Source organism: Neolamprologus multifasciatus, chromosome 7 (assembly GCF_963576455.1).
Source record: "Neolamprologus multifasciatus chromosome 7, fNeoMul1.2, whole genome shotgun sequence".
Taxonomy (NCBI): Eukaryota; Metazoa; Chordata; class Actinopteri; order Cichliformes; family Cichlidae; genus Neolamprologus; species Neolamprologus multifasciatus.
In genome coordinates, this window is record NC_140445.1 from 60,916,462 (window position 1) to 60,934,361 (window position 17,900).

At 39.3% G+C, this 17,900-nt stretch overlaps 1 protein-coding gene across 2 annotated transcripts; it reads left to right on the forward strand.

Moving 5' to 3' along the window:
* The first annotated feature begins 10,770 nt into the window (after nt 1–10,770).
* On the forward strand, nt 10,771–17,833 carry ehf (ets homologous factor). Of its 2 annotated transcripts, none has more exons than XM_085164819.1 (9): nt 10,771–11,107; nt 13,474–13,612; nt 14,434–14,691; nt 15,660–15,704; nt 15,861–15,881; nt 15,969–16,031; nt 16,115–16,159; nt 16,258–16,453; nt 17,292–17,833. In XM_085164819.1, the coding sequence occupies exons 2-9, from the start codon at nt 13,537–13,539 to the stop codon at nt 17,389–17,391; spliced, it is 804 nt and encodes a 267-aa protein (XP_085020945.1). In that variant the 5' UTR covers nt 10,771–11,107; nt 13,474–13,536; the 3' UTR covers nt 17,392–17,833. The 2 variants fall into 2 exon arrangements, with proteins under 2 accessions (XP_085020945.1, XP_085020944.1); XM_085164818.1 differs by having other exon boundaries at nt 10,775–11,107; nt 15,837–15,881.
* The last annotated feature ends 67 nt before the right edge of the window (nt 17,834–17,900 follow it).

The window sequence follows — 17,900 nt, forward strand, 5'->3', positions numbered from 1 at the left end:
TGCAATACCCAGTTGTAGCCTCTGGAGTTCCCCATGTTTGTTGGACATTAAAGCTGATGGGAGTCCACGGTTCTGTACGGACTTCCACAAAGTGAATGCTGTGACAGTTCCTGACGCCTACCCCTTGCCGCTCATCGATGATTGCATTGATGACATCGGACCTGCCACATTTATAACTAAACTGGATATGTTGAAAGGTTATTGGCAGATTCCTTTAACCAAAAGGGCATCAGAGATATCCGCTTTTGTAACTCCGGACAGTTTCCTCCAGTACACAGTCATGCCATTTGGGTTATGTAATGCACCAGCTACATTTCAGAGGCTAGTGAACAAAGTATTGAGTGATTCCCCAAACTGCCGGGTGTATCTGGATGACATTGTTGTGTATTCCAGGGAATGGGCAGAGCATCTTGTTACTTTGTTAGCAGGTTTTGAGCGCCTCTCAGCTGCCTCGCTGACTTTAAATCTTGCAAAGTGTGAGTTTGGTCTTGGTTTCCTGGTCTGATGAATGCCAACATGCCTTTGAGGATCTCAAGGGATTGCTGTCGTGTTCATCTGTTTTCTCTGCCCCAGATTTTAGCTGACCATTCAAGTTGGAGGTTGATGATAGCGCGGTTGGGGTAGGTGTTGTCCCTCTACAGGAAGATCAGGATGGACTTGATCACCCTGTGTGCTACTTCTCAAAGAAGTTCACTCATCCTCAGAGAAGGTATTCTACAATCGAACAAGAAACTCTTGCTGTTCTGTTGCAACATTTTGCGGTTTATCTTGGATTAAGTGTGGAACCCATAAAAGTCTTTACAGACCAATTCAATTCAATTCAATTTTATTTATATAGCGCCAAATCACAACAAAAGTCGCCTCAAGCTGCTTCATAGATACAGAGAAAAACCCAACAATCATATGACCCCCTATGAGCAAGCACTTTAGCGACAGTGGGAAGGAAAAACTCCCTTTTAACAGGAAGAAACCTCCGGCAGAACCAGGCTCAGGGAGGGGCGGCTATCTGCTGCGACCGGTTGGGGCGAGAGAAGAAAAACAGGATAAAGACATGCTGTGGAAGAGAGACAGAAGTTAATAACAGATATGATTCAATGCAGAGAGGTCTGTTAATACATAGTGAGTGAGAAAGGTGACCACAATCCGCTTGTTTTCCTTTCAAGGATGTACAATAACAACCGTCAGCTTATGAGGTGGTCTTTAATCATCCAAGAGTATGATCTTCAAATCTGCCATAAAAAAGGGACAAATGTCTTGGCTGATGCACTGTCTCGTGCCCTGTAGTCTGATTGTTTTTTGTTTTTGTTTTTTTGTTTTTTTGTGTGTATGAAGGCTTCAAATGTTTTGTTTGAGGGTGGGAGTGTTACGTGTCTGCAGTCTGCATGTTTTCTTTCCCTTTCCTTTTGTTTGCCATTTCCTCAGGTACACAGACTGCAGGCTGGTGTCAGTTTGAGGATCTCCAGCTAATCAGAGAAAGGAGGCTTTGATTGGACAAACTAGGAGTGCACACCTTGATAAGGAGACTCACCTGTGGCTGGAGGCGGCTCTCTCTTCCTTGCTTAGAGTTGTTTGGCACATGTGTTGAGCTCTGGTGTATTTCTTTTGTTTGAAGGTTGTGGTGGGAGTAAATAGGACTAGGGTAAGTCTGGGGACCACATACACTTACTCACGTCGAGTCCTTTCTGTTAGAAACACTAGTAGGTAGGTTGGTGCCACCCATGTAATTGTGAGCTTGTTTGAGTTGAGGATCAGGGTCTTTTCCCCTTTTTTGTTTTTCTAGGATAAGAGCTCAGCTAAGTTTTGGTTTTGTCTTTTAGGTGTTTATTTTGGCGCAACCTAACTGTCCCTTTCTCCCCCACATTTGTTGTATGAATTTGGGTAATTGTTTTTGTGAGAAAACTGCCATTAAACTTGTTTTTCTTTATTACACTTGTACCGAGTTTCTGGAGTTGTGGTACCCCCTCCTGCTCTTGAAGCGTAACATTAATTTTTTGGGTGAATGTTTCTCTTGACTGTTTGTCTGTTGCGACTTCCTGACTGCCACAGCCTCCCTCTGGTATGCATCATCCTCTGCTACAGCATCTTTGGCCAACCCGTTTTGTATTTCTTCCTAAGTTTGATTCTGGTTCCACATCTTCAAGAGTTTTGTCCTGTGGCACATCCATTCCACCCTCATTTTTGAATGCTTATTTTCTCTGACCTGAGTCTTTCACACACTCTTCAGTCAGCTTGACTACAGTAGACTCTGATCTGACAATGATCTGTTTGCTGAGATCTCATCAATCTCTAGCATGAAATCTCATGGTAAGTGCATTTTCTGTCCTGTCTATGTTTGGTTCATGAGCATTTGTTACACACAACCTTACTGCATTGGTCGAGTCATCACCTTGTGGCATTCTTATCATACATTAACCTGCTCTCTCACTACTTCTTCTTTACTTTTAGTGCAGATCGGTTGCACGAATATAATCCCAGAGAGTGCAGAGCATGGTCGTCGGCAACTGCGGTCTTGGTCTCTCTCCTCTTCCTTCATCCGCATCAGTACCGGCTTTAACTTTCTATTGCTTTTAAAGCTTTATTTATTAAGTATATTTTAGAGTTACTGGCAGTCCTGTTTTCAATTTTGCTTCTATTAGTTTACCAAACTAGTTTATTGAGAAGCCTGAGTCCAACAGCCCATTGCATGATTGGTTTATGGTCTCCTGTCTCTTTTGTCTGTATTAGGCAGGAATCCCGTCTCTTTGTGCTTCTGTTTATCCTTTGTAACTTAGTAACTGTATTTTCATTATTAAAAGCTTAGTGAGAGGCAGCAGTGTTGTGGTATCTTATATGTTAAGTTCCTTTGAGCCACGAAGTTAGGGACTGTAACAGTGTTCTATTTCTGTTATTCCAGTGTTGCTTGTATTTTCTTCCAGGTACAGTTTGTTTGCTGGCACCAGCAGGTTCCTGTAGAGCACACACACTGCTTTGAAATCGTTCCAATGAGCGTGTTATACGTTCCATATCTGTGCGTATACAAAGGTCCACTTGGGGCTGAGTGACAAACTTTTATTATCAGAAGGTGTTTGCAAGGCTTTTTTTTTTATGCCCATGTATCCTCCAATTTGTTGTACCATGCAGACTTGTCTGCTGAGACACTACCTTAAAAAGGCACCAACTGTGCATGCTTCCTCTAATTTTTCAAATAGACTGAAGGTAGTATAATAAGAACATAAGGCTACCCTACCTGCTCCCAGGAAGCCTGCAGATTGCCAAGCCTAACTCTGTCTGACACATTTTTCACCAACGCTGTCACCTGGCAGGAGAACAACACCTTTCACTGTAGGATTTTTCAGTTATTTGCTCTAATTTCATGTACAGAGTGTATTATCTTTGTCTGCAAAAAATTTATGTGAAAATCTTTAAAAAAAAATGTATATTTTAAACATGGAGTTTAAACAAAGTGGAAAAATAGGGGATTATTTACACCTTATGCAGTTGTAGGCATTTACAGCATAAGAATGTTGTATATGGAGACCATTTATATCTTTAATATCTGAATAGAGGTTGCAGCTTAATCTGTCCACTGGATTGCTTTGTGGATGATATGGAACTGGTGTGAATAACCAATTCCAGCCAGGTGGAAGGTTTGGATTAGTCAGCATGTCAGACTCGAAATATAGAACAAACCAACCTCAGTAGCTGCCTGGTGGACATAGATTATATGAGAACATAATGTCAGAAGTGACTTATCTTCACATTTGATAACTCATTCTCTTTCCAGGATTTCTGATCTTTCTTCAGTGATCCCCTGCCTTCCTCTTGGAGATACAGAAAAAGCCCAATTGCCTTCCTATTGGAAGCATGAAAAAAACAGGATTGTAGCTACTTCCAGGGAAATAAAGATGGAAAGTAGCACCCAGGTGCTGCTAATCAAATACACTTGATTAACTGATCACTGGAAAGTGTGATTACCTCTATAAACACAGAGGTTTGGGCAGCTTCCTGTTCTGGAGCATTCAAGTGTGAGTTAACACAAAGCCACAGCTTTCCCAGGAGTGAACGTCACAGCTAATTCTCCCGCAAGGTCAGACTGTGCACACTGCTCAGAGAAACCACAAAAACTTCAAGAGTTACATGTCAAACGCTACAGGCCTCAGTTACATTCATGACAGTACAATAAGAAAACCGAAAAGGTTTGGTTGTACTGCTTGTTTGGCACGACCAAGTTTGCCAAGAAAAAGTTTCTTCTTTCTAAAAACAATCTCAGCATGAGATTGGAAAATTGCATCTGAACAAAACACAAGACTTCTAGAAAAATGTCCTTTGAACAGTCAAGACCAATGGAGATCTTTGGCCATATTGCAGCACCACATTTAAAAACAAAAGCAAAAAGCAAACAAACACTGCATATCAACATAAGCACCTCATACCAACTGTTGAGCACAGCAGTGGAGAACAGATGATTTGGGTTCTTTGGCGGCCACGGGATCTGGGCGCCTTGCAGTCATTGATGATGAACTCCTCTCTAAGTGAAAAGTGAGGCCATCTGTCCAACATCTGACACTAGGCCCAAAATGGGTCATACAACAGCACAATGATCCAAAGCTTGTGGGCACATCTAGAACAGAAAGGCTGAAAGAAAAGAATCAAAGTGCTGTGGCAAAACATTCAGAGATCTGTGTATAAATGAATGACCACAAATCTCAATAAACTGAAGTATTATCAAGAAAAGTGACTCAAAATTCCTCCACAATGACATGAGAGACTAATAAAGCCATGCAGACAATGATTACTTCAAATTATTGGTTCTAAATGCAGTTCCAATGCTACTGAATCATGGGGTGTATTTAGTTTTTTCACAAGACACTGAACACTTTGTTTTTCACATGACTGTCAGCTACTGTACATGGCTCATATTTAGCCTTTATGGTTGTCTCGGGTAGTTGGACGGCACTCAGCAAGCTCCCGTACAAAGTCCTAAAGAAATAGTTAAGGCTGAAACTGAGGCTATGTTGTCACGTCATGTACAGCTGTGTTGTTTTGCCTGAACTTCAGTTTGAAGAATGCAAGTGGAAAGCAGACTGGATGTTTTCTTTCCACCTTATCCATCACAGCAACTAGTGGCTGTTGTCTTTTGTTGCTGAACCAGCCAGTTTGTCTCTGAACCTCTTCACTCACTGAATTTATCATTATCCCCAGAAAATCATTAGTTACACATGTTGGTGATAAGAATTGAACATATATATATTTGTCATCTATTCAGAAGGAGTAAAGGGAACCTCTTTTAGACACTTTCTTTTTCGTGGTGTTTTAGCCCACTTAACTTGTAATGCGTACCTGAGTATTGTTCCTGACCACATCCACCCCTTAATGACTACAGTTCAGCCATCTTCTAATGGCTGCTTTCAGCAGCATGACCTGTCACAAAGCTCAAATAGGGGTGGGTTTTTATAATCGATTTATCGATTAAAATTGATTCTGGCTTGGATAACGTAAAATCGATTCATTAAAATCCTGAATCGATTTTTTAATATAAATTTATTTTGCCCGAAATGCCAGAATCTCTGGTGAAATCTCACAAAATTTCAACAACCACCAAACAGCTAAGACAGTAAATGAGAGCAGGAACACGGATTCTGCACAAAGACTTAAACACACAGCGCAGCCCGCGGATCAGAATCAGTTAGATGTCGCCTTTCTCACGGTCGGGGCTGAAAGCCGACAGCTCGCTGATTCTGATCTGTCGGCGGGTCCGCGCTTTGTGTTCACGCCCTTTATGCGCTGATTCTGAAGCTGTTAGTTTGATGTCTCTCCAAACAATATTGACCGAACCAGCAGCAAAAGAAGATCCAAACTACGCTTCACATAAACATGGTCATGTATTCACTCTTACTTTTACTGTTTTGCTTCGACCACAGCTCTCTCTCTCTCTCTCTCTCTGTACTGTTTTCTGCATTATTCGGTTGCTTGTTATGCACAAGACTACCGTTGTTTACAGCGCTGTCAGCCGACGTTTTTTTTCCGTTTTATATACTTCCGAAAAGAAAACCTAATTTCTGCCGTTCAATACTGAACAAATTTAAACTTTTTTAAAATTATGCAAAATGCAAAATGCTTAGCCATGTCTCTAATAAAACCGCTGTAACTTCAGAGGTAATGTTCATATGTTGATTAATGGTTTTCTTTCGTTTTTGATGTACTGCAGAATATTTTTATAAAATCCCAGGCCAGGAAAATCGCCTTCATGTTTTTCTGTGTTTTATCTTCAGCTACTTTGACACAAAGGCATCTGCTGTGATGCTCACACCTTTGATAAAGTCTTTGTGTGTCAGCTTCCTTTTTATAGATACAAAAATATGTAAATGTACTGATCTGAATTATAATATTTCTGACTGTCAAAATTTCCCAGATTCAAATCGAAGTGAATCGAATCGAATTAAATCGAATCGTGGATCGAATCGATTCGGGACCTTGTGAATCGGAATTGAATCGATTCTAGAAATCAGTGACGATACCCAGCCCTAAGCTCAAATCATCTCAAACTGGTTCCTTGAACACGAAAATGAGTTTTTTGTTCTCAAACGGCTTCCAGATCTTAACCTAACAGAGCAATTTTTAGATGTGGTGCAATACAGTTTTATAGATTTTGTCACTGTTTAGTTAAAGGTTACTTAGCCTATTGTGTTGTACATATTCAGGAAATCAACATGAACAATACATGAACATTCATTCTGTGTCATATTTCCAACCACCTAATAAATGGTCCCATATCCACTGTCCTGTATGTTACGTTTTGCTTTCGACCAGTTCCTGACAGGAATATTTAGCTCTTTAGCTGCTAAATGGAGCTTTGTTTGCTCCAGCGTTTTGCATCTCTTGGTTGTGTGCCTTTTGAGGCAGAGCGTGCAGTAGGTTGTGCAATGGTTTTTTCTTCTGGTTTCTTTTTTGGAAAACTACGTTTTGAAATGACACAGATGAAGCCTAGCAGAAGGAACCTTTTAAGTAGGAAAGTGTAAAAACAAAATGCTTATTTTGATACAGCTCAGGGGAAATGCAGAGTCTGGTAACAATAATCATTAGTTTTGTCCCTGTGCACAGCTCTTTTCAGTTGAATACATTATTAAAGACTAAGAAGATCAGCTATAAAACTTGTGCCAATTTAAATCATTTTAAACTTATAATAGTGATCATGCTGTACTGCAGTCCTGCTGGTTAAATGCTGGAGTCTACATCATCATTTTGCAGCTTTCATCGTCCCATTTTAAATGACAGGCTGCTTCACTGATGTGTTGCACCTCTGGTCAGAAAAGCAGACAATGATGCCCAAAAAGGACAGTTCTGACAGATGAACTCTGTGATCCATTTATTGAAAGAAAAAACGTTATGTTAAAGCAAGCTGGCCGTGCACTGTTTTAAGTCTTCACTGCCCTCCCTGCATGGTCTTTCTTCTCTTTGTTCCTCATGTATGTAACAAAGCTAATAATTTATGTAGGTTATTCTACCTCCCTCTGTAGACACTGTAGTCAGTAATTGTTAGGAAGCATGTTCCACCTACACTTTCTCATATCACATTTATATTCATCACTCATTCAATAAGCATGATTTCAGAGATCTCTGCCACTACACGGGACAACAGTGTCACCTATGGGCTAATAATAGATCTGCACCCTATCAAGTCAAGTGCAGTTTTGCTCCTGGACAGTGAATGGGTGAAAAAGTGTTTTTTTTTTTTTTGTGTGTTTTTTAACATATACTCACTCTTGCTCCTCGTATATATTACCTGCAAAATGGACAGAACCTGTGTTCTCAGCGCACTGACATTAATGAGGCCGGGCAGATGTCAAACAAACGGACACGGTGGAGTTCAAAAGAACATGAAAGAAAACTGATTCTGAATAATTCATTTTTCTGTTGCACTTCTCATTACTGTAATTACACAGCCATTGTTCTTTGACAGGGAGGAAATGTAAAATTACAATTTAGGCAGTGAAATTGTCATTTGTAGCAATAATTGACACTAATAAAATGATTTTTCCTTCTTTCCCCATGGAACATATGCTAATCAAAATGTGAAGTATTAAAGATGACACTAACAGGCGTGATAAGCAGTTAATGAAAGATGGGAGGCAAGTGGGACAGTAATAGACATACTCCAGCTAATAAGTTCCTGTTCATTAGAGCATACAACTGTACCCTCCTCCTGTCTTGTCTGTTTCTTCTGACTGACAGTTCTGACAGCCTTTCCTGTCAAAGGGAAACTTTTGACCGCATGCTCAGATAAAACGTTAATAATTCACAGCAGCACTAAGCAAGTTATAAGCCTCTTTATAAATGGATCAGTAGTGTACTATTATTGGAGGATGACATAAGCCTCCTACTTGACTCTACTTAAAAATAGATGACACTGTCTATATTGCCAGCATTTTGATGACATTTTCTTGAGTCTGGGAGGATGTCTTCGCTGCGTCTTGCAATGTTGGTGGGCTGACTCACACAGAGTGGAGCAGAGATGACAGGCTTTGATCTCTCCCCCTCTGTTTCTCCAGCTTTTTTCTGTTCCCCCAGTGGACTTTTACACATGTCGACCCGCAACCACCCTGAAAAAGCAGAATGAAGAGCCATGAAATGAGATGACAAATACTAGGCTCTCCTTGTGACACGGCAAATGAAAAGCCTGATGGAGAGAGAACAAAAAAGAAGGCGGTGCGAGGCGGTGCGAGGCGGCCTAAACAGCGGACTGTAATGAGAAGTGTGTGACTTCTGTTCACCGCTGATGGCCATATTAATCTTACTGCAATAAAATCTGGTCAGGCATTCACAACGGGAGGACACCAAATGCAGCTTAGGCCCCAAATTGCCCCCTGGAGGCATGTTACCCTTTAAAAAGCAGGATGGGAAAGTTCTGCATAAAATCCAGAAAATAGCACCTGTGTTACAAGTAGACGGGCTGCCGGGAGGGCTGGAGGCAAGTTATCTGTAACCCATGCAGCTAGGGTGGTGTCGGAGGGCTGCGGGGAGATCAGGAGTGGTGATTTTTGCCATTAGGACTGTAGCGATCTGGCATGCAGATGAGGGGAACTCTCAGAGATAATCATGCTTACACTGAATTCCCTCATTACCTCTGAAGCTCAGCCATGGGCAAGAGTCCAAGTCACACAAAAATACGCATACTGCACGTGCTCAGAGAGCGAGAGCTCCCAGAGTGAGCACAGTATGAACACAGGCAGTATGTTGATCATAAGGATCTGGGAAATTAGGCTATTAAAGTCAGCCTGTTGGGATAACACAATGTTCGGTGTAATAGCGCAATGCATGTTTTATTCTTGAAAGTATTGAATATTAAGACTCTGAAGGGATTTTATATGATTACATGCTCAACAGATCAATGTTACGTAAAAGCAAATTAATTTGTTCAGCGTCACCTATTGTTTCCCTCCACATGACTCTGCTGAAGAAGATCTGAGAAATCCCTGACATCCCTGGCTTTCACTTCTCTCTGCTTCAGCCTATTATACAGTTCAACCCTGCTCAAAGTCACTTCAATTATCAGCATGATACTGTGAGTGCCTCTGGTCCCGAGAGGTATTGTAATAGTACAATGCTATAGATCCGATTTAGATCTCAGATCAAAGATGTTACAATTTGCCCAAACCCTAATTGGCGTCAAGTAAAAATAGACTTTTTGAACGTCCTCTGATCTTTGTCAGTAAGGGCCAACAGCAGATATAAATGGTGACAAAGTTCAGTAAAAATGGTTTTTGTTGCTTTTGTGTTTTTTTGACACACTACCTTGTGCACGTATGCTGTTTGAACTGTACAGTTGTCTTTTGGAAATACCTGCTCCGCTCATGTTTGATGTCAAGTGGAAAAAAATAGCTAAACAGGACAAACATGTTTTGAGGAATTTGAAAACACCAAACAGACCCACTGCCATACATTCTCCTAGTGTACAAGGGCTCATTCAATTAGACACAAGATTTTACGCTTTCCATCTAACAGTATTTCACATTTTTCGTTAAGTCTTGTTTGACACATTTTTCTAAAGGAAATTTTGTAAATGTTGCAATAGGGAAATACATAATACCTGACGGGAGCATACTGGCAAATAATGCACATTAATTAAAGAGGCTCACTGTTGTCACGGTGCTGTGATACTGACTGGAATTTGTGGGACACATACCGAAACTAATTGGCATTTGTCACTCTTTACTCAGACACCTGTGGATCCCTGCATGTTGTTAGCTAGTATGTTTACTAGACGATCAAAGTTGGATGTGATTGCAACATGGTGAACCCACGCATTGCTCTGAGTCAGTCTGAAACAAGCTCGCCCTAATAGTGATCATCACTCAGAGACAAATCTAATATGCAAATTCAAAGCTGAAAGAGGCCACAGTGTAAAATTATAGACATTTATAAACGTCTAACCCCCATAACCCCATTTTATTACAGTCTTTTCAGGCACACAGTTACTAATGTTTCTTTGTCAGTTCCAGCAACTTTAAAAGAGTAAAAGGAACACATTCTCTCAGGCCCTCCTACCAAACTGTCAGCACCTCGTTCATCATGATGAAATAAAGCAAGCAACTGTTTTCCTGCATAATAGCACAGAGGGAAGTTTCTCTAAGGTCAAACACTATTTTAAGAAAGCAGATGAACTTTGAGGATTTAAACTTTGTGGTCTATTGTATATGTATATGTGTATGTGTTTCCTCATAAGTGTAAGCTTTACTGCGTGAGTGAGCTTGCGTTTGTGTGCTTGACTCCGTGAGAGGAAATGCTGCCAACAGAGATAATAAAAAGTTTTGTCAGGTGTGTGTGTGGATCTGTTTTATGTTTCTGTGTGTGGGTGTGCATTATGCAAATACCTATCTGGTATGAGCGTGAACAGGTAGCCAATTGGAGTGGGATAAGGAAGTTAACAGGATAAAAAACCCATTGTGGTGGGGCAGCACCTGCAGTTTCTACATGCTTCTGTTAATTCTAAGCTTTCGTTAGCAAAAGGACTCACCTTATCTGACTTTACACTCTAGTAAACTACGGTGTCGGAATCTCAGGAGACTGTTGAAAGCGGATCTTCGCGAGACCTCTAACAGGTCTGGTCAGACTCCATTCTACTGCTCTGGTAGGCTGTCACACTGGTTCTGGATAATCAGCACTAATGACTGGTTGCAGTATAATTAACTCAAAGTGTACTAAGTGTACAAAATCCTAATAAGAATTCTCAATATGCTTTAATATGCTGATGTTTTACCTTGTTTTAGTCAGGTTGGCTGTGCATGTGGTATTTTCATTTCACAGTTTGTCTCTTGTTACAATAGTTTTTAGCTATGCATTGGCTACATTATCTGTTTCAGTCATACAGGACATCGTCAGTTTTAGAGACACTGAAAGCTGTATTGTGTAATTCACAAAACTTAAACTTTAAGAGGTTCCTCTTTGAAGTTAGCATTCAAAACTGTGCAGACACCCTAAACTTAATTATATTTGTTCACATTTACTTTGAAAATCTGAAAAATCTTTACGAATCAATTTTATGCAATAAAATACAAAATTAAATAAAAATTAAATGCAAAATTAAGAATAAAGACAAATAAGATTTTTAAAAGTCCACCAAGTTACTTTCAGTTATGTTTCAGTGCTACCACAAGGCTTTTTAAAGGGAAAGCAGCCAGTTTGGTCAAGAGCAGACAAAATGTTCATGTTAACTTATTCTTCAACTGCTGCTTGTGTCCTTGCATCACGACAAATCCAGTGCAATGACTTTTCTCTGTGACTTGGCCGACAGCATATTGATTCATGACTGTGACTTGAATTGCTGCGTGCGCGTTGTATTGACAGAAACAACTTTCTGTTGCAGAAACTACTCTCTTGTTAAGATACGTGCTTGGCACTCGTAGTACTCATAGATTGAAGATAAACACATAAGAGATTCGGGCTGATTGGCGGCTGATGAGATGTCCTGCTTTGACCTGACAAATGTATACCTTATCTTCTGTAGAAATCGAATTCATAAATCTTGGCTTTTGTTTGCTATAAAACTGTTTTGCTAGGTGTTTAAAGCGATAAATTTCTCTAACTGTATGCAGATGTGTTATCCTGGCGACTCAGTGTTTACTGAAGAAATGTGGGTCATGGCTTGGAGCTATTTTGTTTATAACCTACCATAAAACTGCAGCCAAGTTTTTCTATGGAACAGTCAGAGTACTGTGTACCACACTGTTTAATGTGTAGCCATTTAAAACGGGCATCTCATCTGCTAGCCTTTCATAGTTTCATTATCATGTAGTAAGTCAGTAAAATTTAGAATAACAGCACTCACACCTAAGCAGCTCTTCTTGTCATTTTGGGCAGATACAGATTCAAAGAAGATTTTAAGAAAAATAATAAATGATCGTCCCAAAACTTTACGTATACAGACAACACTTTATTTCTTTTAACAACAGCAGTATTAGCTGGACGTTTGGATTTCTATGTCTGCCTTATGTTCTGAGCTTTCAAGGGGAATTTCAGTGCAGAAAACCAGATGCTGGCATTGGACCATCGAAGATATGACTAAGCTATTGTCCACATGCAACACTTGTGCTACCAAAACAGTGGAGGTGCTGAAATTCACACTGACTTTATTTACATGGAATGCAAATATACTTGTGGTTACATTTGAAACATGTCTTTATTTACTTTTTATATGTGAACAGCTCACCCTTCAAAAGTAACTGCACCTGTGAATAACGAGTCCTCAGTGAGTCGATATTACGCTAATAAACATCAACTCAACGGCGACATAAGCTGCTGTACTTTAATTGCATCTAATGATTAAGCGGAGTGTACCTTTCTGTTAGTCTTCTGCTACTTTACCTCTTCAAGGAAGATGCTACAAGCAAACCAAAAACTGAAGAAGAAATAAAATTCACGTTTTAAGCTGGGTAAAAACAAATAGATTAGACCTTGATTAAAATTCAAAACCCAACAGACCCTTTCTTCATAACGAGTACACAACATGCCCAACCTGCCACCTGTGCTGACACGGAATAAGTTTGTGACCATGCTTTGGTGGTAACAAACAATCAGACCTGTGTTTGATTTTTCCGCTGAGATTCTGACACCTGTGGTTATCACAATAACAGCAAGAAGAATGCAAAAATAAGGGAAAACATTTCCAGAGCAGCTACTTCCCAGATGGCAGTTAGCTCGAATACACTGAATACTGCTACATCAGATATGTGAAGCAGCAGCTGCAGCATTTGCTGTCTGCATTATTAGCGCGTTACTTTAGCTTTGATGCGATGTAAAGAGGACAGCGTCTGTGCTGACATCCTGTGAATCTGTTGTGCTTAAATAAAGTAGATTCAGTCATGCATGAGATGTATACATAATCTTTTAATATGGAATGTCATCATCGAGGTCAAAAGTTCAATTTTCTTTACCTTTATCTATGCGAGTATGTGTGCATACATGAGTGACAGATTATTTTTGACTCTGTCTATACAGTAAAGTACTACCCTCCTGCCTCAGCCCCTGGGCCATGGTACATCTGAGCATAGAAGTAGCAGTATGAGTGTAACTACATCCACCAGCCTCGACAGCCAGGTGACCAGTGCCTGGGGCCCTGCTAACCCTTATCCTGATGGTGAGGATTATTGCACACACTGACACAATCAGAATGAGGCCTACTGTGTTTTTATTCCTACTCTTATATTCTGAAGACTCCAGTTCACTCAGTGGTTACAAAGCTGCAATTCAAAATGTAAATAATTCAACAATTAGCAGCTAATGTATTGTTCACCAGGAGAGCCCAGAGCTCTGAAACACAAGGCATGAATTAGACATACCCAGCTAAGAAATAGTTTTACAGTAAATTTGAATTTACTGTAAAACTTGTTACTTTACTTGTTGGGCTTACAATCTAAATAAATACATATTACAATAAAACATACATTTTCATAAAACCAAATTATATCATAAATACAATTACAATTGATAGACAATAATTTAAAATAAAATTAAAATCATCAGATAAAATGACTACAACTTTGGTTTCCCTTTAACCACACTTTAACCTTCAATGTAAAAGATCTAATGTCTGTGATCAGTTTGATATCGGTTGGAAGTGTGTTCCACAGATGGCAAGCCTTTATAGAAAAAGCTGACTGACCGAATGTAGATCTGCGATATAATATCTTGCAGTTGCCGTTCACCTTACTCCTAGTAACACGATTACTGTCTTGTCTCTGAATGTATCTATTGAGACACTCTGGGGCCATCCTATTTATACATTTAAAAACTAATTTAAGATAACACCAATGATTAAAAATGAATTTGCTATTTAATTGTTGACAAATACCTTTGCTTGTGGGAGTCATGCTTCCCTCATCAGATACACCTTTACAATGAAACTAAATGAAGTCACTGTTAAGTCTAAGAAAAGAGCAATTATGTCTGTGCCTGCAGGTTCATTGGTGATGGCTGGTTACACGAGCCGTCTGTGGCCTCATGAGTCCCAGCCTCAGTTCTGGAGTAAGTACCAAGTGTGGGAATGGCTGCAGCAAATTATGGACATGCACCAAATTGATGCCTCCAGCATCCCATTCCAAAACTTTGACATCGATGGCCATCAGCTTTGCAGCCTAAGCTACCAGGACTTCATCCGTGCAGCTGGCAGCGTGGGAGCCATTCTCTTCCACAGCATCACAGAGCTCAAGTGGAGCGGTACGTCTAAAAACTCTGGGAGAGAGGTTTAAGGGGCAGCAAAGGAAGATGATTAGTGCCAATAAAAAAGAAGCTGGGTGATCCGAGTTGTGTCTGGAACGAGGTCTTGATGATGAGTTGTTGAGAACGGATCGCAGAGCTGGTCAGGGGGTCGCACAACATGCTGCTGTAGAGGGGCAAATGATTGCTTAGAGCCAAGGAGATGATGGATTTGTTGTTTGCTCTTGCTAGAATGGGTTTCCTAACAAAGCACAGAGGGGGTGTGAAGCTGAGAAACAAGCTGAGAATTGGATCGTCCATTGTTTTTTAATTAGAGCTTTTAAACAAAGTCAAAAGGTTCTCCTTTTCCAATTTTGTTTCTTAGGCCTAATACTTCATTTTTTGGCTTATACCTGTTGCAATTGTATGTATAGCATGTGGCTAAAAATAAAATAATACAAATTTATGTAAATTACACAAGCAGACTATGTTTTATCTAGCAAATAAAGCAAATACCTTTTCAAGAGTAGCACCAATAGATCTTGCACAACAGGTTTAACTCTGAGGTTAAAAAGAATTTCGAAGTAAACTGAACCAAGAGAACAGTTCTGCTATTGTTGTAACCAACTGTAAGAAACCAGCTCAGTTTCTTGAGATAAGGTGTCACATTTTAAATACATCAAATATTGTTCTCACACTGATTGTGATCACAGGGTGTTATTGCTATATGAGTTTGAAGTCATTGGTGGTTATTGGAATTTAGAATACATTTCTGATGTTACTACTTTTTTTGGTCAAAAAAGGTGTGTCGGTGCTTCACTGTTGCTTTTCCCATTTCTGCTGAGACAGTCGGGAAATGGGAGAGAGGAGTGCAGAAAGTCATTTGATGACCAATCCCTCAATACCAGCCGTTTTGAAAATAGTGAATGTACTATATAAGCAATTTATGCTTATATTTCATTTATTTTTCCGTCTTTATCTCTGCACAGGCCAGTACCACGTGGATATAGGGCAAATGGAAAGCAAACCTGAATGTAAGAGTCCTTCACACAAAATGTTAGCCAAAAACACAAACATCAGCATTATAATGAATACATTTTCCTGTTCATTGTACTCATTGTGTTATTGCCCTAATTAAGCCTGCCTCCTACCTATTTCTTTCACAGTAGACTTCTCTTGTCCATTTCCAGATGTCAGCTATCCACCTGGAGGTACTGCTGTGATATTTTTGCTATCGTCTATTCAAGTTTTATTCATCGCAGACAAAAAATATTGACCTGACTTCTTTTTTTATTTAGAAATCTATGACCCCTCGGTTCACACCCTTGCACCTGTTGCCTCTCCCAGGGCTCCTAGTCCAGGTGAAGATTTATTTGTACTATATAGAGAGCAACAAACTGTGTAACTGAAAATTATGTTTCACAATTAATAATCTCTTTCCCAGATATCAAACGATCTTTCACCCGTCCACATCCAGTCAAAAAACACAGTAAGTAATAGAAAAAATCTTTTTAAACTAATGCCTTTTATGTAATTTTGATGTTTATTAAACAACCACTATCTACTTTTTTGTTGTTTTTACCAAAGACCCAAGGGGGACCCATTTGTGGGAGTTTATCAGGGACATTCTACTGAATCCAGAGCGAAACCCAGGACTGATCAAGTGGGAGGATCGGACAGAGGGTATTTTTCGTTTCCTGAAGTCAGAGGCAGTGGCACAATTATGGGGCAAGAAGAAAAATAACAGCAGCATGACTTACGAGAAACTAAGCCGTGCAATGAGGTACAACCCCTCACAGCTCTCTTACATTATTTATTCAAATATAAACCTTATGTTTGCATACAATAAACACACAATCATAATTAAGACGTTGGGATGTTGTTTTTTTCAGATTGGTGCTGTCAGCAACAGAAAACAATAACTTTTGTTTGAATGACCATGAATAAAGATGAAAACGTGTACTTTGTGCTTCTATTTGATGCATTAATTCATCTCTTTGTGTAACTGATGTTGCACCTGTTTTGACTCTTACCTTAACAATAGGTTGTTTTCTTTTTAGTACCTCTTTGTTCTGTTAGTTGATTTGATGAAAGAATGAGTACTGTAGACTGCTGAATTCTAAATAGGTTATGGAGAATATTACATGCGTAAATAGGTGTGAACAAACTGGTGTAGGAGTTATTTTTTTAAATTAATGGGGTGCAAGAATTTAAACTCTGTCTGAAATGCAAGCACAAAGCTAAGGTAGCACAAGCGAGTATATGTATGAGGTTGCCAGTCTTTTTCTAAACAGAAAGTTAAGAACAAGTAAACCGTAAACTGTGAGGTAGTCCAATGTGATAGAACCTGAATTGTCAGTAGGTTTAATGGCATTTCCAGCAAATGGCAGATAAGAACGCAAAGAATCTTTTGCATTTCAACTGTCAGTTGAAATGCAAAAGTCATCAGAAAGTACTGCGGATTATTTTGAACTGACTGGGGGAAAATGGAGTGAAACACAAACAGCAGTAAAACTTTACTTAATTCAGTCAATCCAACTAAGTCAAATATGCAAGACTTTTATTTATACATATGTTTTTCATAATCTAAAATTACTTCATTTGTCCGTCCTGTCTTACAGATATTACTACAAAAGAGAAATCCTAGAACGAGTAGATGGCCGCAGGCTGGTTTACAAGTTTGGAAGAAATGCGAGAGGATGGAGAGAGTCGGACAAGTGACGGTTTCATTAATTTATGTTTTATTTGGTGTTGTGTGCTTAATGCTTTATTATAGTTTGCATTGACTGTTTTTGATGATGTCTAAACTGTTTTTCTGCCTGTTTTTTTTTATTTTTATTTCAATTTATAACTATGTTGTGATACTGCACTGAAATATTCTTTACTGTGCCTTAATAGCAGTCAAACCTCAGATATGGTCACTTAAAATCTTGCTTTAAAAAGATGAAAAAATTATAATAACCAATTTTTTAAAGAGTTTTCAGATGTTTCTTTTCAAACAGATACTTTTTCCAAGTACCAAAAGAGCACATGTTGATAACACATTCAAAACACATGTGGCAAAGAAATGTATGTAGCGTGTTTTGACACTGATACTGTGAAGTGTACTTACGAAAGGATGATTGTTCACTGCTTAAAAACCAACCAACAAAAAAAAAAACAATAGTAAGAAAAATAATAAGGCCAAAGCACAGCACTGAATGCATAAACTAGTGATGAACTAGAAAAAT

Excerpts from the sequence above, each read along its gene's own strand:
- ehf (XM_085164818.1), top strand. The coding sequence starts at position 13,537 with ATGAGTGTAACTACATCCACCAGCCTCGACAGCCAGGTGACCAGTGCC. Across the intron at positions 15,882-15,968 it reads TGTCAGCTATCCACCTGGAG|AAATCTATGACCCCTCGGTT; the intron begins GTACTGCTGTGA and ends TTTTTTATTTAG. Across the intron at positions 16,160-16,257 it reads ACATCCAGTCAAAAAACACA|ACCCAAGGGGGACCCATTTG; the intron begins GTAAGTAATAGA and ends TTTTTACCAAAG.